The sequence below is a fragment of the Cnephaeus nilssonii genome, assembly GCF_951640355.1.
Source record: "Cnephaeus nilssonii genome assembly, chromosome: 2".
Taxonomy (NCBI): Eukaryota; Metazoa; Chordata; class Mammalia; order Chiroptera; family Vespertilionidae; genus Cnephaeus; species Cnephaeus nilssonii.
The window spans coordinates 74,539,180-74,566,408 of NC_137073.1; the positions used below are offsets into that span (position 1 = coordinate 74,539,180).

Here is a 27,229-nt window from a genome sequence, read left to right on the forward strand (position 1 = left end):
CAGTATACTTAATGTTACTGAGTGGTGTTAAATTTAATGTGATAACACTTAAATAATGGTTAAGATGGTAAATTTTATATTATGTATATTTCACAACAATTAAAAAAACCCAAAGCCTATTGTAGACCTGCTCACCAACACCCATGGAATAAAGGGAGTCCTCTGCATCTCAATGTATTATGATTTGCGTTTAATCAAATAGTGTGGTTTTACCCCCTTACTTTGACCCCCTCCTCCCCCAACCACACACACACACACACACACACACACACACACACACACACACACACATTATCTGACCCTACTGAATGGCTCAGAATATGATGAGCTATGGCAAAAGTTCTGGGCAACCACTGATGACACATTCGGATCATTGTGACATGATGAAGAATTTTCAGAGTAACCGGCACTTCGTCCATTTTAACTTCATAAAAAATACTTGCTTTCCATAGTGTATTCAATTTGTAATTATATAATGAGTTTCAGAATTAAGATTTGAAATAGCTGGGAGGATAAAGAAAAGGATCATTTCTGAAAGCTAATTATTAAGTAGAAATCGCCTTTTTAAATGGAAGCCCATTTTTAAAATGGATAAAATGAGATACGGGACAGCGTGAGCACTAACTGCTGCTCAGCCTGTATTTTCAGCTTACTTCTGTCAAGGACAGTACACTCTCTGCATTCCTTCAACGCACATAAGCATGTGGGAGGAATTTACAGCACCCGCTCCGAATGGACTGCCAGGGGCGGGTAAGAGTTAAGGGTCACGTGCTCCAAGGCTCCCTCTGAGTCACACACACTGAAACCTGAGTGCCGTCACCCCCCTCCCTGAAGTTCCTGCCTGCGGAGCACAGGAGCACAGTGCACAGAGCTCGGCTCCCATTTGCTGTTACCACATGGAACTGGGGTGAAACCGTGCTCCCTAACTTTATACATTTGGGAAACAGGACGCAGGGGTCAAAATGAAAGCTCTCATCTTTGCAGCTGCTGGAGCCATGCTTCTGTCACCCACGTTCTGTCAGAGTGGTAAGCCCTTTTCTTACGGGGTCCGGTGGGGGTCCTGGTCTCTACAATTAATTCAACAGTGAATCTCCTTTGTGAGAGGTTTTTGATTTTCTAAGCATCTCCTCCGATTCAGCAAAGATAGCACTTTTAAAAGAGATTTTTAAAAATCCTATGTGTATACTTTCTGGTGAGGCATAAAGGGGGGAAAAAAAAAGAATATTCTCAGAGATCAAGTGGTCTGCTTTCAATAATCAACAAGGCTAATAAATTAGTGTTTCTTAATAAGATACCGTTTTTTACTTTCAGTGGTACCTGAGAGTTATAGTTTTCCCTGCCCTCATATATGATTTGTAAATTTTACAAATGAAATCTCCCGAATACTATTACTCAACTCTTAATGTTTTCCTATTTTATTCAACACCAGCTTGGGATAGATCTGCATCTACAACTCTTACCATTAGGTCACAATATTGTCAACATTGTTAGGAGCGGGAGAGCTGGGCAGAGAAACAACGAGAGGGGGGAAACCCAAAATTAAATAAAAACTCCAGACCTCTATTAAGGAATGTTGCTAAAATTCACAGCTGGAATCACTGAGGTGGCTGTAGGAGAGCCCTAAGAATCAGCGGATGGTAGCACATGTGGGGTTTATGAATAGGATTAAGTGAATGCTATTTCTGGGAGTGGATGAACCAAAATGCAGTGGAACCCTAAAAGAAATGAGGCTTGTGGAGGTTCCTTCAAGATGCCGGTGGGGTTTGGAGGAAGTGAAAAGGGGGGAAGAACTCAAATGGGACAAAGTAAAAGGCAGTGAGTTTACTTTCTTCAATCGGGTGGGGGAGAAACGGGACGGGGCTCAAGTGCACTCCCTTTGGACCAGTGCCTCTTTCAGGCCTTTTCCCGGGTTGGCAAACATTTTAGAAGCATTTTGTTAAATGGAAACCTGTATAAAGAATTCAGAAAATTAAAAAAATAAAATTTGGCCCTGGCTGAGTAGCTCAGTTGGTTAGAAGGTCCTCCCAATATGTCAAGGTTGTGGGTTCGATCCCCAGTCAGGGCACGTGCAAGAATCAACCAATGAATGCATCAACAAGTGGAATAAACAGATCAATCTCTCTCCCTCTTTCTCTCTAAAGTCAATTAAAATTTCTTTTTACAGTGAGTACTGTTCTTAAGGAAAACCACATAAGACCTGTTCAAGCTGAATCAGATCAGCTGAAATTCTCATGGAAAATGGAATCCAGACGGTCAGAGTCAGTGTTTAGCATGTTTTTTTTGGCGTGATGTCTTGCTCAATCACTGGAATTTTCTGAAAACTGACAAACATTTGGTTTCAAAAGCTCTCTTATCAGATCCTGCAGGGAAACAACTCGTACAACATATTCTTCAGCCACCATTTACCAGCTTCATGCTTATCTGGAAAGGCACATTCTATTTGGGGGATGTCAGGTACAAAAATTTCCCGAAATGCAAGCTGAGCAAAAGGATTTGTGTGGCTAAACTCAAGTGTCATACCACGTGCCTCAACCTGCCTCACAGTTCACCTCTAAACAGGCACAAACCACCGTCACTTCCCACTTATTTTTTCTTTTCTTTTCTTTAATCTACTGTCCCCTAAATAGCACCGAGCACCTCCCTGCCCCTGTTTGTTCAGGCAAAATTCTCCCTTTGAGTGACACACCGGATTAACTCAGTTTGTGCAATCTCAGGGTTGTGAGGGAGGCTTCCATTTCACCTGGGGCTAATGGTAGAGGTGAAAACAGGAAGAGAAATGGCTCTGAATGAGAACCAGGTTACTGAACACTAACCTCAAGTATTCAACACATAGGAATTCAGAGGTCACATGAAAAGGAACTGGCAGAGAAATAGCATTTAAAATTGGCAAGTAGGAAGTTTAAATTCAGCATACAAGTTTGCCTCAGGTAACAAATTTGAGAGAATCTACTTTCTATACATGTCAAATATTAATTTATGGGAAAAGTATATAACGATAAACAGGTCTGAGTACTGAGGTTTATTTTGTATTTGAAACTGCACTTTCAAGAATTAGTAATATCAACAGGACATGTAATGCCAAATATTTATAGTATGTGGTCGTGTTTTTATGCTTCCCCCCACCCCCTATTTCCAACTTCTCAGATCATCACATCGATTTCATCTTCTGATTTTTCTTCCTTCGTCTCCTGTCCCCTTAAAAATCTGACATTTGGATGTGTTCTTTTTTTTTCTTCTCACATCTCTCATTAGGCTGTTCAGCCACTCCTACTAAATTAAACCACAGCCTCTATGCGGACTAAAACATCCGTACCTATCATTTGGATTCTTGAAATTGAGGACTCCACACCTAAGGCTTTCTACCTGTCCTGGGACAGTTTACACTCTCATATCCCAGCAGCAACTCAAACCCAGGAATACTCAACACCGAGATCTTCGCTTCTCTTTGTGCTGTCCCCTGTCCTTTGGAGCATCCTCCTCCTCCAAGTCACCTTTGCCTCCTGCCCCTCCCCCACCGCCTCCACGCCCAGTTAGATGCCAAGTCCCACTGAGTCTCCATCACAGTCTCATGTGTTCATTTCACCTTTCCACTGCCATTGCTCTAGTCCTGTAACTCACCATCTTGAGGTTAAATGAGTGCACTAGACTCTGACACTGCCCCCCTTGCTTCCAATTTCTTACCTATTCATTTTCAGTTCTTCTCTACACTGTCAACAAGGTCATCTCAAACACAAGTCAAACCATGGTTATATTAGTTTCCAATTGCTTCTATAACAGATCATCACAAATCAGTGGTTTAAGAAAAACATTTATTATCTTATATTTCTGGAGGTCACAAGTCCTAAAGTCAAGGTGTTCATTCTGGAGGCTCTAGAAAAGAATCTGTTTTCTTGCCTTTTTCTAGAAGCTGCTTGCATTCCTTGGTTCATGATTCTTTCCATCTTCAAAGCGAGAAGCATAGCGTCTTCAAATATCTGACTTTGACCCTCTTGCCTCCTTATTTTAAGGACTCTTATGATTACATTGGGCCACCTGGACAATCCAGGATACCTCCCCATCTCAAGATCCTTAATCACACCTGCAGTCCCTTTTGCCATGTGAGGTAACACATTCACAGTCTCCAGGCATCAGCAGGTGGAATCTTTGGGGTGCCACTATGCCATCTACTACAATGGTCATCCCTCTGTGCATAATTATTTTATGTGTACAATTCCAGCATCTATCAATGGGCACACGATTCCTTAGGACAGTTTAGGGGCCCTTCACAGATGTGGCTGTAACCTAATCTTTCAACTTCATCTCTCAGATGAACTTTATTAGTATAAGTTACATTTTTGTGTAACTTTTCTCCCTTATCTGAGAGTTGAAGACAGGGAGTTTATTTGAAACTTTATGCAGTAAAATAGGCAATAAACATTTGCTGAATTAACTTATCTGACATTCCTAGATTCCATGACAGCCTATACTATGCCTCTGCCCATTCATAATCTACAGAAGCTTATGCCTCTATTAAATTCCATCTCTTTATGAACCTTGCTTATCTTTGTTTACATTCATCTTTTCATTGACATTTTACTCAAACAACTGTCAACTACTGTCTAGATGCTTATATAGTTTATAATTATATGACATTGGTCTACAATGGTCTGATGTGCTATTTTGTTCCCTCTAAAAATATTATAAATTCCTTACATCTACTTTTTGCTCCCGCATTGGCTAGCATGGTGCTAGGCATATGATAAACCTTTGATGCCTGATCTACAGTGATTTAAAAAAAATAAAAATGACCCGCCTGGCTCAGTGTTTGAGTGTCGACCTATGAATCAGGAGGTCACAGTTCAATTCCCAGTCAGGACACATGCCCGGGTTGCGGGCTTGATCCCCTTTTGGGGCATGCAGGAGGCAGCTAATCAATGATTCTCTCTCATCGTTGATGGTTCTGTCTCTATCTCTCCCTTTCTCTCTGAAGTCAATAAAAACATGTTTAAATAAAAAACACAAATGACCCTACACACATTGTATTTTATGTCTTCTGAACCATAGATATGGCTCAGCAAAATATCGTAAGTTAATACTTCTTTTTAATTACAGGTATGGAAAATGATGCAGATGACTTGGCAGAGCCAACACTTTCTATTAGGACCTTTCGTGGAGCTCCCACAGATGTTTTTGAAGAGTTCCCCCTTTCTGCCATCGAAGGCTGGACAGGAAGCACAACTGTAAAAATAAAGTGCCCTGAAGAAAGTGTTTCAAATCTCCATGTGAATAATGCTACCATGGGGTATCTGAGCAGCTCCTTAAGTACCAAACTGATACCTGCCATCTACATCCTGGTGTTCGCAGTGGGTGTGCCAGCCAACGCTGTGACCTTGTGGATGCTCTTCTTCAGGACCAGATCCATCTGTACGACCACCTTCTATATCAACCTGGCCACTGCAGACTTTCTCTTCTGTGCCACACTGCCCTTTAAAATAGCTTACCATCTCAATGGAAACAACTGGGTATTTGGAGAGGTCATGTGCCGGGCCACCACAGTCATCTTTTATGGCAACATGTACTGCTCCATTCTGATCCTCGCCTGCATCAGCATCAGCCGCTATCTAGCCATTGCCCATCCTTTTACTTACCGGAGGCTGCCCAAGCGCACCTATGCCTTGGTAACATGTGGATTGGTGTGGGCAACAGTTTTCTTGTACATGCTGCCATTTTTCATTCTGAAGCAAGAGTATTATCTTGTCCACAGGGACATCACCACCTGCCATGATGTCCACAACGCATGCGAGTCTTCATCTCTCTTCCAACTCTACTACTTCATCTCCTTGGCATTCTTTGGATTCTTAATTCCATTTGTGGTCATTATCTACTGCTACACAGTCATCATTCGGACTCTTAATGCATATGATCAAAGGTGGTTGTGGTATGTGAAGACGAGTCTCCTCATTCTTGTGATTTTTACCATTTGCTTTGCTCCCAGCAATATTATACTTATTATTCACCATGCCAACTACTACTACAACACCGACGGCTTATACTTTATCTATCTCATAGCTTTGTGCCTTGGTAGTCTGAATAGCTGCTTAGATCCATTCCTTTATTTTCTCATGTCAAAAATCACAGATCAGTCCACAGCTTATCTTACAATAGTGAAATCACCTTAGAGAACAAGGGAAGCGATCTGTGAAAACACACATGCTTGGGACCACATGTGCGTTAAGTGCAAGGAGCTCCATTCTCTAGCTCCCTTTAGAAGCTCCTAAGATACAGTGCTTCAAAAACAACACTATCAGTATTTTAAGAACATCAATGCAGGAGAAAAGATATCACCACTCTCTTTATGGCAGTGGATATACATTTACCTGACGGGCACTTTAAGCTCTTTATCGCTCCATCTTCCCTACTTCTATGAGCTTTCTACTCTAGATGAATTGAAGGAGAATGGGACAAGGGACAATGATAAAAGCATGGAGAGAAGCTAGTATCTCAGATTTTGGTATCTGGCATCATTTTTTATTTTTCTGCCTTCTTCCACTTTCATGCTGGGGGCTGCCTCATTAGCTGATTCTACCTTTGTAATATCTCTTACTAGGATCCATTATCTTAGTCCCATCTTTGCCTTCCAACCATTCTCTTCCCAGCCAGCCTGTCCTCCACTTCACCAGGCCACTGCCAGATGTTTCTTCCTCAAATATCAGTTTGAATACTTCACTCAACCCTCCCCTCACCCCAAGCTCACTGCAGCATTATTTATGATAAGCAAGCTATGAAAGCAACCCAAGTGCCCCTCAATAGATAATTAGATTAAAAAAGCTGTGGTACATATATACAATGGAATATTACTTGGCCATATAAAATAGTGAAATCATACCGTTTGTGCAGCATGGACCTAGAGGGTATTAGACTCAGAGAAATAAGCCAGAGAAAGACAAATATCATATGATTTCACTTATATGTGGAATCTAAAGAACAAAATAAGCAAACAGAATTGAAATGGACTCATAGATACACAGAGAGAATTGGTGGTTGCCAGAAGCAAGGGGGCATTGGGGCACTGGGAGAAAGAGGTGAAGGAACTAAGAACCACAAGTTGGTAGTTACAGAATGGTCACAGGGATGTAAAGTACAGCATAGGAAATATAGACAATAATGTTGCAATAACTATGTATGGTGCCAGTTGGGGTACTGGAAATATCAGGGGGAACACTATGTAAAATATGATTGTCTAACCAACACACACACACACACACACACACACACACACAGAGTTAGAAAACCTCCATGGACTCTCCACTGTTTTAGAATAAATGATTAATCTTTAGTTTGGCATTCAGGGCTAACTTGCTAATTTTACTTCCCAATAAACCTTGCCTGTGATGTAGACACTAGTGAAGCTTCTTGCTTTGCTGTGATGTGATTTCTCCTCTTTTTGCCTCTGTCTCTAACTGGAAAGCTATTTCTAACATGTTTGCCTTAATTCTTTCCATCTGTTAAAGCCTCAAAGGACCATTCTTCCCTGAAGTTCATTTTTCTAATCTGAACTTTCAAAGCATTTTATTGTATTTTTATTATGGTACTTATATATAGTTCATTTATATACAAATATTAATTCCATAAACACTTAAGCACCATGTATTAGTATAGTAGAGAAGGGCTTGTTCTGTCCCTTCTTTGTGCTTTTTTATGGCAACCCCAGGCTCAAGCTTTTCTAGGGTCTGTGGGGCCCAGCTCCATGCTTTACATTGTCATGTGGCTGAATGAATGAAAGAATAAAATCCCAAAGCATCTTAGCAGCATGAAAAGTCCATTAAATTCCAACAGAGAAAGCAAGGTATTCTGTATGACAAGGGACAACACCATTTTTAGTTGGACATATAAAAAAAATCAGGAAACTAAGCTACGAATATACTCAAAGTCATAGAGAAGTTTAAAATGCCTCCATTACTTTTGTGGCTTAAACATAGTTTTTAATGGGAAAAGGATATTTTGTTATAAATGCCCAGCATCTTCCTGGAGGTAAATGACTATATTTCCCTTAGTTTAGGGATTAGACAGAAGGTAGTATATCAGTAGTTAAGGGCATGAAAGATTGCTGACATGAATTTTCAAGTCTTTGTAAGGATGTGCATTGACCAATATACCTGTAGTGAGCATCAAAACAATAAAAAATTTTAAATGCATGATTTTTAATGTGCAGAGTTTCCTATTTCATTGGACGTAAGTTAAAAAAACACCCACACATGCCCATAAAGACCCTTTACAGCATGTGTGCGGTTATGTGAAGAACAAAAATCAGGTAAATACTAAAGCAAGAAAGACAAACAAATCTAAAATAAGTTTCAAGATGACAAAAAGGTAAATGTATGGAACTAGTTTTTGCAAATAAAGTCATCAACTGCAATACAGTTTTATCTATGGAGAACATGAAACAATATTCACTTGTTAAAAAAGCACACTTAATATTTATGCAATAAACTACACGTAGCAAAACAGAACTTTTGGTGGGGATATAATTCATATGTTCTCAAGCAAAGCCTTCAATTTAAAAATAGATCAAAATTCACTGCCCCTGGTGAACAAAGTGTGTTCTCTGCTAAGTGTATGCCAACATGCCCTTTACCCAGACTTTCCCCAAGAGACAAAAAGAATTTGGTGCCTACACAAGGTTATACTTGAAATACTATTACCAAGGCCCAAGTAGTATTTACCATATAAGGATATTTTATATGGCCAAGTAATCCTCACCAACTTACATCACTGTCCTTTATTTTTGATATAACTTAGCATCCATTCTTTGAAGATGTTATCATTGAGACCTTTAACACTATATATTTTACAAGCTTCATTTTATACTGACAATACAAGTAATATATTTCCTTCTATTATTTTCCATGTTTGGACCTTGGGAAGGCAAGGCACAGAAATACCACCATAAAACACAACTGGAAACTATTAGCTATCAAAACAACAGAGGTTAAAAAAGAAATGCAGCTCTAGCTGGCTTGGCTCAATGGATAGAGCGTTGGCCTGCAGACTAAAGGGTCCTGGGTTCGATTTCAGCCAAGGGCACATGCCCAGGTTGCAGACTCGATCCTCAGTAGGGGGTGTGCAGGAGGCAGCTGAGCAATGATTCTCTCTCATCATTGATGCTTCTATCTCTATCTCCCTCTCTCTTCCTCTCTGAAATCAATAAAAATATATATTTTTAAAAAAGAAAAGAAATGCAGACACCCCACCAAATAAACAGAACCAGATCCCCCCCGCCGCCGCCCCCGCCCCAGAACTGGGAAAGAGATCAGGCTGATAAAAGAAAGTTTCAAAACTAATGGGCAGAGAAAGAAAAACGTTGAAAAAAATAGGAATTTAACCAAATAGGATTCATTGCGTAGAATTGTTTTTAAGTCTGTTAGCTGTTCCAATACAGTTCAAGCCCCTAATTTTATTGGCCAGAGTACTTTAATGCCTGAGCTAGAACCCAGCTCTCTAGGCTCATACTTAATGCTCTAATCACACTGTTAAAGCCACTGCTTTCACACTGAGGAAGGATGCCCAACAGAGAGCTGGCACCTCATAATCACTCAGGGAAGGCTTTGGGGTGCTCTGGAGGGGTGCTATGTGGTTCTGCCTTGATTCAGAACCTTCACAAGGGAATGTTCTGCGGGGTTGGGGGGGGGTGGGGGGGTCCCTCCACCGCCAGCCTATGAAACGCTATGAAACGTTTGTGGAGTCAGGCTCACCTCCAGGATAAACCCCCAAGTGGCTGCGGGCAGGGCATTACCTTATCACCCTGTAAGACAGGTACTACATGTGTAGACTGAAGCAGAGAGAATTTTGGTCACTTGACTAAAATCCCTAGTTCATTTTTGGCAAAACCAAGATTTGAATGGTGCCTTTTGTCCAAAGCAAACAACTTGTATCTTAAAATCCCGGTAAGTGTGCCCGGTGCCAGGGCCACAGCTACATCAGTGGCAACAGCAGGTGGCAGCTCACTCTTCCTAGTTGACAGGGTCTACTCTCCTCCCCTGAGATGTGGGAACACGAGGATCTGCGTCTCATTCTCTCACTCCCTGGCCTGGCATTCAACCCAGGCCTCAGGTTCATTCACATCAGGTAAGAAGACAGCGCCCATCCCCCACAGTTGCTGTGAGGCTCAAATGAAGATCCACGTAAGGGCACCTGTACAGCACCTGCTGCCGCCGTGCCAATCCGAGGGCAAACAGCACAGAAGGCCCCACCCTAGGGAACAGTTTTCTTCACCTTTAATGAGGAGTGAACAGGGTTTAGACTGTTTTATTTTTTTCTACTTTTAGTGAATTTTGATTTATTAAATATTTATTTTGCACAAATGCATAGTACAAAATTTAAAAGATTAGGAAATGTTTCTTCCTCTTCTCTAGTCACTCAATGCTCTTCCAGAGGCAAACACTTCTGTATGCTGCTGGAGACTACATGATGCCAAAACATTTCTAATGCTTTGAGACAAAGTTAGTTAATTTGAAGGGAGCACCTGAACTGGAGCAGTCCTGTTCTAGAAACTAGACTAAGTTACTGGGGGAACTGGCCCTTTGTGAGTTGTTTACCTTGTATTTTGAAAGTTTAGAAACATTGAGTAAGTAATACATGCACTCTGTAAAAAACTCAAAAGTCCAAACAGTACAAGAAGAGAGAAAAAGGAAGTATCAAACTTTCTATCTGGTTCATCTTCCAGATGCTGTCTTCTTTCAGGAATATTCTACGCACATATAAGCCCACATATACTGTATATGGGTGTGTTTGCCATTTGTGTATCTATGTGGAAGCATACAAACACTTAACACACATATTAAATACTAGAGGCCCGGGGCATGAATTTCATGCCCCCGGGGGGGGGGTGTCCCCTCAGCCCAGCCTGCACCCTCTCCAATCCGGGAGCCCTCGAGGGATGTCCAACTGCCGGTTTAGGCCTGATCCCCGGCAGTCGGACATTCCTCTCACAATCCGGGACCACTGGCTCCTAACTGCTCACCTGCCTGCCTGCCTGATCACCCCTTACTGCCCTTCCCGCTGGCCTGGTTGCCCCAAACTGCCCCCCATGCTGGCCTGGTCACCCCCAACTGCCCTCCCCCGCTGGCCTGGTCACCCCTCACTGCCCCCTCTGCTGGCCTGGTCGCCCCTCACTGCCCCCCCCCCCCCCCCGCAAGGGCCTGGTCACCCTATGCAGCCTGCTGCTTGGTCATTTGGTCGCCCCTCACTAACGCCCCTGCCGGCCTGGTCGCCCCACACAGCCTGTTTGGTCGTCCGTTCGGTTGCAATGGTCGCTTAGGCATATATATATATATATATATATATATATATATATATATGGATTGTCCAATATAGAACCATTCATTTTTTTCTTTGTATTTCACTGTATAGATACACTGCAATTTAACCAGCCCCTCCTGATGGACATTTTAGTTTGTTGTTGTTTTTTGTCTTTTGCTATTACAAACAATGCTGCAATAAACATCCTGCCTTAATATATGTTTCTGAGTCACACAGACTGGGGTATAGTTCCAGAAATAATTACTTTTTGGGGGTAACACTGGACAACTTGGTCTTAGCTTCATTTTCTATAAGATGATGATAATCATAGTTCAGAGAGCTGTTATGAGGATTATGTGAGAATATGCACAAAGTATCTAATATCTAATATCATGCCCAGCAAATATCAGGTGATGAATAAATGTTTGCTCTAACCAAGGATGTATTTCCCATCTCAGATAAGGCAGTTCCTGGTTCCAAAGTCTCATATAGAGGAGATGCTCACCTCTTTTGGGTTGGCTAATACACGGGGACATGAAAGGTATGAGTGGCTAGCACCCAGGCAGCATCACTTCCACTCTCAGGTGACAGGTCATACAAGGCTCACCACTCAGCCCAGTACCCTTCTAATGGTGGCCAGTATCTGTCTGACTCCTTATAATACCAGTACAAGCTCCACATTCAGAGAAACCGTCTGCTCTTTATGGGGACTCTGGCCAGGTCAGTGTCCTATGTCCAGAACAAACCATGCTGGTTCCTCCCTAAATCATCCTGCTTTCCACCCACCTAACCAACTCTTCCTTACCTTTCAGGCACAGCTTCTGTTCTATCTCCACTGCAACTGCTCTTAGGATTCTAATCCGCAACAATCCCAACCATCTCTGAGTCACCCCGTGTACTCCTCATTTTGACGCTTTGCCACATGCCTATCTCGACTATTACTTATTCTATCAAAGCATGACCACTGCCTCAATCAATTTTTCAGCATCGAGGATAAGGACAGAGAACATTCAAATGGTGTCACGTGTTCCTTGGATCCCCTTGCCTGTACCAGATGTTATATACCGCACTATGCACACAGCACGTGCTCAGAAAATATCCAAGAACTTGGGACTCTGAACAAAAGCTCACTCACGACTGAGTTTTTAGGAAAAGAGTGGAAGCAGTCATCAGCTCTGGAGCTGGCTTCCCCCTAATGTTTGACGCCAGGAAAATGACAGCTCTATTACTTCCATTTTGATTCACAGGCAATTGCTGGAACAAGAGGCTCATATAAGCTTTAGGAAAAGATGGGTTAAAAAAAATCCTCCCTTCCACCTTTTCCCTTATCTAGTCTGTAAATGTGAAGGAAATGAACTTACTGAGACTTACCTTCAGTTTCTGTGATTTGGCGTGGTATAAAACATCCTGGTAGTGCTGGGCATGGTCGGGGTCCACATCTCTAATCTTAGCTGTAGGTAACTGCAGACTTTCTAGTGTCTTTAAAGGATCTCCTTCATCAATAGCTTCATTGATACACCCCACAGCCACAACTCCTGGAAAACGAATGAAGTTTTCCTCTTAAACCACAGTACTTTGTAAGTTCTCTAGAATCAGCAATTGCAAAGATGGAGTTAGGAAGGGGGGTGGGGTGGGGAATCCACACACACACACAAAACTGTAAGAGCTAATAAACAAGTACAGCTAAGACTGTGAGAGATAAGATCAGTGTACAAAAATCCAATGTATCCCTATATATTTGCAATATGCAATCTAAAACAACAGTAAGGGAAAAGTCCATATATAATAGATTCTAATTACAAATACAGTATAATTACAAAAAGAATAAATAAGAATAAATTTAACAAAAGAAGCATAAGGTATGAAAGATCATTGAAAAAAAATAAAGATGACTTAATAAATGGAAAAATCATCTCACGTTCATGGCTCTAAAGACTTAATATTGTTCAGATGGAAACACTCCTCAAATGGATTTACAGATTCAATGCAACACCTAACAAAATCCCAGCAGCCTATTTGTTTTAGACAGACATTGCCAAGCTGATTCTAAAACTCATATGGAAATGGAATAAATCAAGAATAATAAAATGCAATGTTGAAAAAAGAACAAAGTTGCCCTAGCTGGTTTGGCTCAGTGGATAGAGCACCGGCCTGCAGACTGAAGGGTCCCAGGTTTGATTCTGGTCAAGGGCACATGCCAGGGTTGCAGGCTAGATCCCCAGGGTGGGGTATGCAGGAGGCTGCCGATCAGTGATTCTCTCTCATCATTGATATTTCTCCCTCTCTGAAATCAATAATATATAGATTAGTGTATCTAAACTATAAAAAATTTGAAAAAAGGAAAAAAGAAAGAAAGAAAAAGAACAAAGTTGAAGGACTCTTCCCAATTTTGAAATTTACTACTAAAGCTACAGTTAACACTGCATTGTACTAGGGTAAGGATAGCTATACAGATCAATGGAATAGAATTTAAAATTCAGAAATAAACCCTTACAGTTATGGTCAATTGATTTTTGACAAGGATGCCAAGACAATTCAACAGGTAAATAATAGTTTTATAACAAATGGCCCAGGGACAACTGGATAACCACATGAATTAGAATGAAAATAAATTTCCTATATTATTCCATGCATAAGAAATAACTCAAATGGATCACAGACCTAGAAGTAAAAGCATCTATAATAATAAAAGCATAATATGCTAATTAGACCAGACAGCCGAACAACCTTTGGGATGAAGCCACCGTGGCGGGGGCCGAGGCAGAGGTGGTTAGGGGTGATCAGTCAGGCAGGCAGAGTGGTTAAGGGAGATCAGGCAGGCAGGCAGAGGGGTTAGGGGCAATCAGGCAGGCAGGCTGGTGAGCGGTTAGGAGCCAGCAGTCCTGGATTACGTGAGGGTGCAGGCCGGGCTGAAGTATACCCCACCCCCATGCACAAATTTTGTGCGCCTAGCCTCTAGTGAACTATAAAACTCTTGGAAGAAAACATAGGAATAAGTCTTTGTGGCCTTGAATTAGGCACTACTTCTTAGCTATGACACCAAAACCACAAACAACAAAAGAAAATGCATGGGATGTTATAAAACTTAAAGCTTTTGTGCTTTAAAGGACACCATCAAACAAAATGAAGACAACCTACAGAATGGGAGAAACTACTTACAAGTCCTGTATCTGATTAAGGACTTATATACCTTCTATGCAAGTATGTCTCTTACTATTCAAAAGTAAAAAAGAAAACCCAATTTAAAATGGGTAAAGGACTTGAATATACATTTCTTTAAAAATGGTACACAAATGGCTAATAAGCACATGAAAAGATGCTCAATATCATTAGTTATTAGGAAAAAGCAAAACCCAATCCCAATGAGATACCACTTCATACCCACAAACGATAACAGGTGAGTGAGGATCTGGTGAAACTGGAACATACATTGCTGGTGGAAATGGAAAATGATACAGTCACCTTGGGAAACAGGCAGTTCCTTAACATATTAAACACAGAACACCATATGATCTGGCAGTTCCACTTCTTGGTATGTACTCAAGGGAATGGAAACCATATGTTCACACAAAAGCTTATACATGAATATTTACAGAAGGAGTAGTCATAACAGCTAAAAGTAGAAACAACCCAAATATCCATCAACTGATGAATGAATAAACAAAATGTCTACCCATAGAACGAAATATTATTTAACCTAGGAAGGAATATTAAGTATACTGAAATGTGATACAACATAGATGGACCTTGAAAACATTAGGCTAAGTGAAAAGAAACAGACACAAAAGGCCACATATTACATGATTTTATTTATATGAAATGTCAAGAACAGGAAAATCCAGAGAAACAAAGAAGAGTAGTGGATTAGGGGGTGGGAGGAGGGGATGTTAATGGGTATGAAGCTTCTTTTTGGGGTGAGGAAAATGTTATGAATTTAGACAGCGGTGAGACAGCAAGATGGTGGCAAAGTAGGTGGAAGTTCACACTTGCCTCTTCCCAGCACCATATCAGATTGTAGCTAAAGTACAGAGAAATCAGCCTGAATAACCATCCGAAGACTAGATGACCTGTCATACAACTTTTAAATATATAAAATAACCATAAAAACAATAAAAGGTAAATGTTATGGTATGTGAATTATGTCTCAATGAAGCTGCTATAAAAAGGGGGTTAGCTTTACACACAAGTAGCAGCAAGGATGCTAATTTCTAAGGCAACCCCCTTACTTAGATAGTGGATGATGGAATCATAGAATACCAGTGCTGGAAGAATTTAATGCAGAGATATACAGGGAAAAAAACCTGAAATGCAAAAACATTTGGATATATATTCTATTCTTTGGATTATTCTACTTCACCACTCTAAAAAAATGCCAAAACAGAGAGTTCCAAAAGCAAACAATTCCCTACAGTGTTAGTAGAGTGAATTTCCAGGTCAATATAGTCCCAACGATGCTCAATGGCATGTTCTGTGACGATGAAAATGTTCTGTATCTGGCTTTCCAATATAGTAGCCATTACCCACATGTAACTGTTAAGCCATTAAAATGTGGTTAGTATAAGTGAAAAACATAATTTTAAATTTTATTTAATTTCAGTTAAGATACCCATACTTTCTTGGAAGTATAGGAAAGCTCCATAGTCATGCATGTTTGGGGATATGGTTAAGGTTCAAGCATGGCTACTGAATGCCATTGTTTCAGTAATACCACCTGGTAAGATCACACCTGGAGCCCTAAGTCTTGGAGGTACCAAGGGAAGAATAAGCATTCCATCAGTTTAATGTCCCACCATCTCTACGATAGCATAGGATCTTGAGACATAGACTATAAGGTCCAGGAATGGAAAGCACAGAAACCAAGCTATGGAATCTGGAGAGTTTTTGAAACTAGCAAAAGGGATCCATTTGGAGGTCACTTCTCAATAGTGCCTTATTATTAAAAATAAACTATCAACCAGTCATAAAAAACTATAGTTTATGTACAAACATGTGTATATACGTGAATATATGCATATAAACATTGTACACACATACGCATATACTAACAGGGGGCTTCTGCTTCCCAGCTTAGTGCTGATGGACAAGAACTACAAAACTTAAACACAAACCAGCAGCAAGCTTAGAAAATAAACATTCTTAAAGCCAAACTTCTTACTTCTTATTTTGTCAGTTATCTTTCATCCAAAACAATCACAATTCACTTTAAAAATGTGATATGCTAGGAAACAGAATAAGTACTATTAATTTATCTGCATCTTGAGATATTTGAAATTAAAGTAAAATCCTCAGCTAAGTATCTCCCAAATAGATGACTCCACAAATACCACCTTGCTAAGAATGGAAATAATTATCTGGAGGATGGAAGGGACAATCTAAAATGATTAGAAATTATTCCTGATTACAGTATTTACTTAAATATGTTTGAAGAAAAAGTACTTTCCTAACATGCAAGTTATGTTATTTCAAGACGGAAGAACTCAGGAAAGTCTAAGCACTATCTACCTACAAGGTATCGTCATTTTAAAAAAATCCTCACCTGAGGATATGTTTTTTATATATTTTAGAGAGGGAGGGAGGGGTTGGGGGAGAGGTGGGGAGGCGGGGAGAGAGAGAGAGAGAGAGAGAGAGAGAGAGAGAGAGAGAGACCGACCAACCAGTAGGTTGCCTTCTGTATGTGTCCAACTGGAGATCAAACCCACAACCTTTTGGTGTATGGGACAACACTCCAACCAACTGAACCACCTGGCCTGTGCCAGGTATTATCATTTACCCTGTTGTAGTTATAAACTGGAGAGCACAGACTAATTCATTTCATTCTCTAGACACCTACCTTGGGTAGACTGTTCTAAATACTTTTAAACACCCCATCCAAAATGAATCGGAATGACACCATAAGAAATGTGTGTTCCCATTGGCTGCTCACCTGGGAATGCGTGCATTCCAGCTGACTTGATTGAAATCACCTGCTTTAGTTCTGTTTGGTATGTTTCCAAGACTCAAGCTGCTGAGGTCATAGTAAATGACCTCATAGGAGCCGAAAGATCTACTACTCAGCAGCCCCCTGGTGCATCTGCATCACTTCCTCTGTTTATAAGTCCAGGGGAAATCCCATTTTAACAAAGATCGCTGAGCCTCAGGTTCATGGCCCACTTCCCTAAGTCATCGTGTGAGACTATAGTAACATTCTCGCGTGAGAATGTGGGCAGAATGAGGGAGTGGGCAGAAATTCTCTTAGAGGTTGTGTATTTGAGACAGCAGAGGAGGTACCCTACAAAGAATGGTACCTACCAAATGTAAAAAGCAGTTCAAAGAAGAAAACTTCCTTGTCTAGGCTACATGAATGCTCCTCTGGGGCTCTACTGGAACAGCGAACTTTCCAGTGAGAAACCAAGAGAGCATCCAAGTCTAAGAAAATGCATTTAGCAGCGTCTCCATTAAATTCACCTTCTACATTTATCATTTCCTGTTAGCTGCATACCTTATCCACATCACAAATCAGTCAGAGGATGAGACCCGAGAGCACGTGGCACGGGTGGGCTGGGGAGAGTAAAGCACTTTCAGGATGTCCATGAAAAATTCTCAGCGTTTTCTGATGATTTAATTACTATACTGTGTAATTCCTGCCATGGAGTACACAATGGTGTATTTTTAAAATTTAGTTTTTTAAGCAATCACCTAAATATATGCTATCAAGCTCAATACTTAAAAGAACTTTAAAAAATACTTCATTTTGGCAGAATAACAGAACAAGCCAAAAGAAAGAAATAAAATGTTCTGTATTAAACTCCCCGAATCCTAGGAAGGAAATATGATATAGAATATCTGAAGTAACTCTGCTGGTCATTGCATGTGCCCTTCATGACAAGATGTTTAGAAGAAATATGAGAGTGGCCATGTGGCATATCTCGTGGAGAATGACAGTGCTCCAGTTTAACTAGATAAATGCCATACCAATCCAAAGAGATTTTTCTTTAAAAATGATAACCACCTACAAAAGACCCCTCTCTTTTTAAGTTATACACGTTACCTTTTTCCCCTTTTCCTGATAAAAGCAAAGGCTGTTAAGATAGTCTGGGACAAAAATGGCATTCCCTCCCCTTTGTAAAATCAAAGTCCAGAATGAGAGTAAAATGACAATTGTTTAGCACTGAGAACTCACACACCTTCCCTTGCATAAGCAACACACACCACAATCACCAAAGCAGAACTGGATTTCAGGTACTGTCAGAAAGAATTGGGGAAAAGTTATGGAATACTATTCAGCTGTGAAAAAGAAGGAAATCTTGCCTTTTATGACAGCATGGATGGACCTGGAGAGTATTACATTAAGTGAAATAGGTCAGAGAAAGACAAATACCATATGATCTCACTTATGTGTGGAATTTAATAAATAAAAATAAATAAACAAAACAAAACAGACTCATAGATACAGAGAACTGAGTGACAGCTGTCAGAGGGGAGGGGGTTAGGGGACTGGGTGAAAAGGTGAAGGGAATAAGCAAAACAAACAAACAAAAAAAACCAAAACACCCCAAAAACACCTCATAGATGCAGACAACAGTGTGGTGATTACCAGAGGGAAAGGGGGGTGAGGGGAAGTAGAAGAGGGTAAAAGGGGGATAAATGGTAAGGGGAGGAGCCTTGAGCTTGGGTAGTGAACATATAATACAATATGCAGATAATGTATTATAGAATTGTACACTTGAAACTTTTATAATTAATTAACCAGTTACCCTAATAAATTAAAAAAAATTTTTTTAAGAGCGAAAAAAAAAAATCGGGAAAAAGCTAGAAAACAAAGATGAGACTTGATTCTTTATTTTGCCTACCCAAAGAGAGTCCATCCTACCCAAATGAGTGCATTAGCCAAAGCACTCAAACCATTGCTGCAGGAGACCCCAAGCGCTGTAGCTGGGGATCAAGGAGGAAGGCTGAAAGGCAGAGGGCTGGGGGACTGAGCTTTGTAACAGGACACAAACACCAGGGTTTTGTTTTGTTTGTTTTAAAAATATTCTTTTATTAATTTCGTAGAGGAATGGAGAGGGAGAGACAGAAACATCCATGCGAGAGTGAAACATGGATTGGCTGCTTCCTGCACACCCCTTACCAGGGATCAAGCCCCAAACTGGGCATGTGCCCGGATGGGGAATCGAACCAGCAACCTTTTGGTGCACAGGGCGATGCTCAATCAACTGAGCCACATCAGCGAGGGCTGTTGGTTTTTGTGATAGAAAAAAACTGCTTAAAGCTTGAATTTGGTAATTCCTGCTACAGAAATTAGTGAATAACTGATTGATTGCTAAAGTTACACAGCTCCTCATTCCTCACTGTTTTTATATGCAAAAGGCAAATGATAAGGAAGCAGCTGACACTCAAGAAAGCATGTTTCAGGGCATATCCTCTTGGGATTGCCCACTTTCACGCTCATAGTTCTCAATTTCTAGAAACAAAACAAATCACCATGACTTCTGATTATAAGGCGACAGTTAGATGATGTTCCAATTTCTTCCTAGGGCAGGAACGTGTGTCATATTTCAGGAAAATGTCCAAATGGAAAGTCAAAGTAAAGCTGAGTGCCTAAAAAACTGAGTTATGTAGAGTAGTTGACTCTGAAGTACCAATAAATAAAAGTTATTAGGACCTCTGTGTATGTTGGTTGTTTTTTTTCATGTATAGGGCGTAATGTCACAGGAAGGTCATAGCATCCTGCCATCCGTGAGGAGTGAGCCCAAGTTGCTGTTGGATGTGTTATACACAGAGGAGCCATTCTTCAGGCGCTCTGCTCTCTTCACACCCCACTCATATGTATTTTTAGTCTGTCCTTTCAGGTCTTTTTATGTATTTTTGTAATGTTATAATATGTTGGTACAGTAGTACAAGCATACAATTTACACATAAATACATACATACATGTTAGAGGAGTGTGCTTTCATAGGGCTCCATGAGCAAAATTAGTAGCCCTAATCTAGACAAGTTATCGGGACACCTTATTCTCCCACTACACTAGAGAAAAAAGTATTCTGTACTTACTGTCATTTTCTTCTTGAATTTGAATATTAACCATATCAATACAATTCTGAATTTCATTCCAGCTTAAGTTCTCTTGCCCTTGGGACAAAACGTCCAGTTTGAAGGAGAGTAGTTCATCGGCATAACTGCGGAAGAGAGAACGATCATGACACTAATAACAAAGAGACATTCCTTCTTTGTTCAAGTTATGCCTCTGAAATTTGACACGAGGGGCCAAAGGTGTTTGTTATGAGGTGAGACAAAGAAAGAATAGAAAGACAACTAAAACGGTGGAGTGCAGCTTTGTCAACACACAACAAGCTCACGTAAACTAATGGTGTTCTTTTTCTTAGAAATACTTTATGGACAAATGCTGTTTAATGAAAGTTCCTCAAAATCCAGCTTCGTACCTAACTCAAGCAAAACAAAACAAAAATAACTTAGACATCCTCAAGCCTGTGATTTTGCTTTTTGTCTAATTACTAATTTTTCTCCCTTTTGCACATCTTGGCTCTGAATGGCCATGGCCCTCAACCCTTCCATCAAGGTTCTTTTTACTACTCTTGTTCCTCCCACAATGTGAGCTGTAAGAGTCCTTTCTACTGTAACCCTAACATAGCTGGGTCACCCTGAGATCTAATATGCCTATTGAGGAATCAAATAAAATGCAAATGTAGTTCCAGAAAACCTTGCTAAATGACACACATCTTCGCTGTATGTTTTCTTGAAGAGGTGGTGCATGAGTTGAACCAGAATATCTTAAAGTTCCTCCTCACCCGTCCATTGCTCCTAAGGCTTCAGAGCAGCTACTCAAAACCCTCATGTCCCCTCCCTGCCACGGCACTCTCACACCTCAGTCCTGGCCCCTGACCCTCCTCACTCAGCAGAGCCCTCTGGAAAATAGAGTTTGGCCAATCGCTCCAGTTATTTTTCTTGTCTGGAGAAATTTTAGAGGAAAAGACACCCATCTTGATATATTACTAAGGAACTTTTATTTCTCAATAATCAATTTTTCTATTTAAAATTTATAGAACCAGTGTTAGATCCATAAGCTAACGTGAGCCAGTCTAGCCCAAAGTAAAGACATTCAATAGTTTAATTGGCTTTTGCATTACTCCAGAGCAGTAAGACCAATCCTCTGTGTGCCTATTGATTTACTATGCAGCTTGACTTCTGAATAGCACCTGCAGATTTCCTAACAGAGGTTAAAGAATTAACACTGCATTAAGCCTAAAACTGTTTGCTTGTTGTGACAAATTTTCTTAAAGTTTTTCATGCCTCTAGATCAGCGGTCGCCAACCATTTGGACCTCACGGACCACCAGTAGTCCGTGGACCACCGGTTGGCTACCACTGCTCTAGGTGACACTGAGGTGTCTTCCACGGAGTAGCTTGAGAGAGAAAAACATCATTGAAAATAGGAAGTAGTGGTGATGATTCATTATCTGTCGCCGAATGAGACATCACCAGATGCAGGCCTGAAACTAGTTAACTGTCACGTGTGAGATTTTCCCCTTACCAAGAATTATAAGCCTACGAAGATACTCTGTGTCACTAGTAACATAGAATACTGACCATAATAAAAATATGGATAAATGGCAACTCCCACTGGTTAGCATCCCTTCTAAAAAAGAGTGCAGAATCCTGGTGGGTATTTCACATGCTTCATATCTGAATGACAGTCAAGTGGGAATAAAATGAGAATAAACACAGAAAAAACCCACAACCACCATCATTTCTTTAGCAATGAGCCAACACTAGTCAAAGGGAACAGATTTTAGGGGTAAGACATAGCTCCGCAGGCTTTCCCATCTGAGTGTTAAAGGCATGAGCTCTGGAAAGTGCTCTGTGGTTTACCCAAAAGGTCCATGTCTTTCCCCCCACCTCTCTCAGAGCTCTCTTCACCATCTTCCATGAGCCAACTAGTAACATTTTATTTCTAACAGACTTGGGAAGTTTTGAGATTAAAATTCCAATTTAGTTCAGCAAATGTTCATTAAGCACATGCCATATATAAAATATGTTGCAGGCATCTCAGGGATATTAAAATGAACAAGATGCAGCCTTTATACTTCAAGGAGCTTCCAGTCTAGTGGATAAAACAACAAAAACTCCAAGGAAGTTTTTCACTAGGAAGAATCAAAATTACATTTTTTAATTCCAAGATTGTGTTCCTCTCCACATGGTGCTAATTCTCATAAGATATGATATGACATTAGTGGGGGTGGGGAGAAGCCTGGAAATATTCATGGACGTATACTAGTAAGAAAGAGCAGAGCAAAGCCTGGTTAGGTAAGAATGAGGGCAGAAAAGATCTAGGAATACCTATCTGGAGGTTATATATAGAAGCAAAAGTGAAAATGAGGTGGTTGTGGGAAACGGAGACACTCTGCAGAGGTATTGCACACAGATTGGATACTGACAGGGAGAAGTGAGTGGGCTGTTTACAGCAGGAGGCTGCCTGGCAGAGGGCAGGGGAAAACTCAAGTTGAACCTGAGGTTTCTAAGCTTGGAGGAGAGGGTGGTGTCATTAACAGAAACAGTAGAAATAATAGAAATAAATTACCTCGGAAAGAGACTCTGAGGCATAATGAACCAGGTGGCCAAATTTATGCAGTGTAAGAGCATCAGTTTCTCCAAAAAGACTAAAAACAAGGAAAATCCAGTGTCCTCCTACTTTTAGGCCATTCTCTACATAGACAAGTGGTCAAACACCCAAGTTAAGTTTTTTTTCCCTGTACAACTATATTGACTCAGGAGAATTACTCAACCTTTCTATTTGAGCAGTTCCAGAAACAATAGCTGAAGAGTTTGTCAAGATCTAAGCAGACATCTCCCCCTGGTGGTCACAAGGATGGAAAATCACTCGGTTTTTTATTTGGGCTTTTGTCTGCCTGAATCTTTCATTGCGCTCCTTATTCCAGCCCCTTAACTTTCTCTAGTGTTTATAATACTATCGATTGTATTATCTAGTACCATGTTTAAGGAACATGAAATGAAAAATACTACACTGCTATGGTCCCCTGTGGTCTCAGCATTCCTTTTGTTTAAACACCAGGAAAATGAGGTTAGGGGCCCAATTGCCAAATTTTGGGTTGATAAATCCAGATTCGGTTTCCTCATCAGTAACATAAAGAGAATTGAACCAGATGATTATTAAGGTTCCTTCCCACTTTTCTACATCTTGTTGTTTCCCAAAGAAGCCCAAAGGAAGGCATGTTTTTAACATTTCTTGCATTTTTAGCCTATCAAATAATCTTTGCTAATGACAAAGCCGGTCAGCAATTGCCATAGGATGACCATTTTTAGACCTCTGCTTCACTAAAAGGAATAATGTACAGACGGAACTATAATATTACACTCTTAAAACAAAGTAGACTAACTTTCAAGAAAATGAGCATGGCTATATGGATTTCTTCAATAAGTAACAAACCCTTTACTTGTGAGATCTGCCAAACATACATTTCTGCGTTGTGAAGTGTTTCGGAAAACATCTTACCGTTCAACATACGTCTCGTCCAGATTGTTGAAGCCTATTGCTGGGCTTCTAAGTTGACTCTGCACAGATACAAGGTCCTTGCTGTCCAAGGCCTGGTTTAGTAAAGCAACAGCAGACAGCATCTCCACTGCAATCAGGAGCTCCTCGTGGGACAAGTAGTTCTGTTGGGAAACACATGGCAGGAAGTTCACACACCTTGTGGATGTGATGGGGGTGTAGAGGGTTTAGAATGCACATTTCAAAAAATGATGAAAAGTCAAAGATTTGACAACCCAGGAGAAAAAGAGCTCATTGGTCACCTACTCTTCATTGACTTTAAAGAATAAGTAAATTGGACCTAACTGGTTTGGCTCAGTGGATAGAGCGTCGGCCTGCGGACTCAAGGGTCCCAGGTTCGATTCTGGTCAAGGGGATGTACCTTGGTTGCGGGCACATCCCCAGTGGGGAGTGTGCAGGAGGCAGTTGATCCATGTTTCTAACTCTCTATCCCTCTCCCTTCTTCTCTGTAAAAAATCAATAAGATATATTTTTAAAAAATAAAATAAATAAAGAATAAGTAAATTGGCTTCTGGGATTTTCTTAGGTGGTTTTGGCAACTGAGTTCATTACAACCATCATTTATGATTCCCAAAACATCTGGATTCCCATAGCTGATTCCTACTCCCAGCTCTATTGGCTGCTCACAGGCTCAGTCTCACCAAATAATTAAGCCAAGCATTAGATAATGTTGTCACTGTCTGAGAGTGTGAGGTAAGATTTTAGGATAACTAATGATTTTCAATTTGAATTAAGGGTAAGGAAAAGAGGATAGAATTTCACCTAAAAGTTACAGCCCCAGAAAACGAAATAAAAATATTTAAGGTAAGAATATTGATTCTAGTTTCAAAAAGTTAGCCGCATATTTATAATTAGGTAAAAATTTTAAAATGTACTATAAGGTCTAGATGTTTAAAGAAATGTGAGGTTTATCTTTTGGCAAAATAAATAAGAATCTCCAGATTTATAAATATGAATTTTGCTTATTTAAGAAAGTACATCTTAGATTTCAGAACACTTTTCCTCTTTAATTTTCTCTTCCATTTAACCATTTTATACTAACTTGGCCTAACTTCCTGAAGGTTATTTCTTCCATATATTGAAGGAACACAAAGGGAGCATGAAAATGAATTAATAAAAAAAATCTGATATATATCTTTACCTCTAGGATATGTATGTAATATTTATATTACAGATTTCTGAATATCCACAGAAATCTTGCAGCAAAATGATTTTAGAGTAACAAAGCATAATTTTCCCTTCCAAAGCAAATGGGAAGAAGAGGTTATTATAGGGAACATGTAACTAAATTTTATCCAAATATCTGATATTAACTACAAGTTTAACACATAGGGAAAGTATAAAATTATAAGTAAAGGGCAGAATAGAATCATTTGAGATTCACCTCTTTTACCCTTTCAAGTGAACTATCCACAAAAGTCTAAAGTGGTACACAACAAAAATGATAAGGAAAGATAAAGAAATAGTCATTAGTTGACTATTGACCAAATGGGGATGAATGACTGTGGTCGAGTTCCAGTAGCCTTGGGCTTCAAAGCTAGAGAAGTGGGAGGAAATATTAATGCAATTTGAGGAAATAACCTATTTTTCTTTTATTATAAAATAGCATCTTTCGCCCAGCTGGTGTGGCTCAGTGGTTGAACATCGACCTATGAACCAGGAGGTCATGGCTCGATTCTGGTCAGGGCACATGCCCAGGTTGCGATCATGCCCAGGTTTTAGGCTTGATCCCAGTAGGGGGCGTGCAGGAGGCAGCTGATCAATGATTCTCTCTCATCATTGATGTTTCTATCTCTCTCTTTCCCTTCCTCTCTCAGAAATCAACAAAAAATATATTTAAAAAATTTATATTAAAAAAAATAGAATCTTTCTATTTAGAAAACATAGGAGGTCTTAATAAGCAAGAAAAAGAAAACAAGTCCTACCACCCAGTCCTTTAGTATATGCTCTTCTATTTATTTTTAATTCATGCAAACATTTACAGAGGTGTTTTTGTTGAGGTTATTTTGTTAATCCTCATGCGAGGATATTTTTTCCATTGATTTTATTTTTTTAAGAGAGAGGGAAAGGGAGGGAGGGAGGAGATGAGGCGGGGGGGATAGAGAGAGAAAGAAAAAGAGAGAGAAACATCGATGTGAGAGCCAATTGGTTGTCTCCCGCACATACCCTGACTGGGGCCGGGGATCAAACCTGCAACCCAGATACGTGCCCTTGACCAGGAATTGAACCCTTGACCCTTCAGTGCACAGGCCAACACGCTAACCGTTAAGTAACACCAGCCAGGGCTACAGAAGTGTTTTGAAACCAACTTACTATTTTTCTAATTACAAAAAAAACCAAGATATATTTTAATCTAATTTTTCCACTTAATATTAAGCATGTCAATTGTTTCCTGCTTTTCAATATTAGAGACAATGCTGTGAAACAGCCTCGTGGCTACAAACTTTTGATTCACATTCTTTTCCTAGGAATGTAATTGTCAGGAAAATGGGAAGGAGCCTTCGATACACACCATTCAGATGACCCTGCAGAAGGCTGCACCACTCATGCTCCCATCAGCTGTGTAGGAGGGGCCTGCTGCCCCACACCTGTGCCTACACTAGGTTAGGCCTCTCCCCTCTCTACCAATCTGATTTCTAAAAATAACTGTATTTTGATTTAATTTACATTTAGTTACTTCTGGTTGAGTTTGAACATTTCTTTTTTGTGTTTGTCATTATGAATATTAGATCTTTTGTGAATTGCCTTTTTATGCTTTTGCCCCCCTCCCACATTTTTTTTGGCAGGTCAGTACTGTTTCTAATTTTTAAGAGCCAATGTCCTTTTATGTTTGCTTAGAATTTTAATTTAAAATAAAATTTTTTACATTTAACCTTTTATATTTAAAATTTATTCTGATATGTGTAGTGAGGTAATGTTTTCTTTTCCAAATGGTGAAATATTTGTTAAGGGTTTCATTCCTTCCCCACCTTTTAAAATACTAGCTCTCTCATATATTAAATTCTTGGCTCTGCTCCAGTACTCTTCATTCTGTTCCATTGTTTGGCTGAATTTGTAGTACACATGCTCTTAATTACTTTAACTTTATGTGAGCATTACTGTTTAATACTATTCACATAATAAGGAACATAAATTAAAAAAAATTAAAGCCATGGTGCTAATGTTCTGATTGTAGATTTCTAGAAATGCTGATTTAGAGCTTATTTCTCTATTAAAAAAACACACATAACATTTCAGCGACATAGAAGCATGGAACAGATTGATGAATTTCATAGGGAAGGTGAGGGAGGGATGTAGGGATTGATAAACCAGGGAACTTATATGCATACTAGAGGCCCGGTACACAAAATTCGTGCACAGTGTGGGGAGGAGGGGAGTTGTCCCTCAG

General features: G+C 40.0%; 2 protein-coding genes across 2 annotated transcripts in view; one reads left to right on the forward strand and one right to left on the reverse strand.

The window, feature by feature from the left end:
• The window catches only part of IQGAP2 (IQ motif containing GTPase activating protein 2), a 269,366-nt gene that overhangs the window by 70,516 nt on the left and 171,621 nt on the right, over positions 1 to 27,229 (reverse strand). Inside the window, exons 11-13 of the mRNA XM_079786601.1 lie at positions 23,785 to 23,945; positions 20,308 to 20,432; positions 12,649 to 12,812 (exon numbers count right to left, since the gene is read on the reverse strand). Coding sequence (XP_079642727.1) covers positions 12,649 to 12,812; positions 20,308 to 20,432; positions 23,785 to 23,945 — 450 coding nt within the window. The remainder of the gene's footprint in view (positions 1 to 12,648; positions 12,813 to 20,307; positions 20,433 to 23,784; positions 23,946 to 27,229) is intronic.
• On the forward strand, positions 489 to 8,171 carry F2RL2 (coagulation factor II thrombin receptor like 2). Its single transcript, XM_079786613.1, has 2 exons — positions 489 to 1,026; positions 5,092 to 8,171. The coding sequence occupies exons 1-2, from the start codon at positions 963 to 965 to the stop codon at positions 6,156 to 6,158; spliced, it is 1,131 nt and encodes a 376-aa protein (XP_079642739.1). The 5' UTR covers positions 489 to 962; the 3' UTR covers positions 6,159 to 8,171.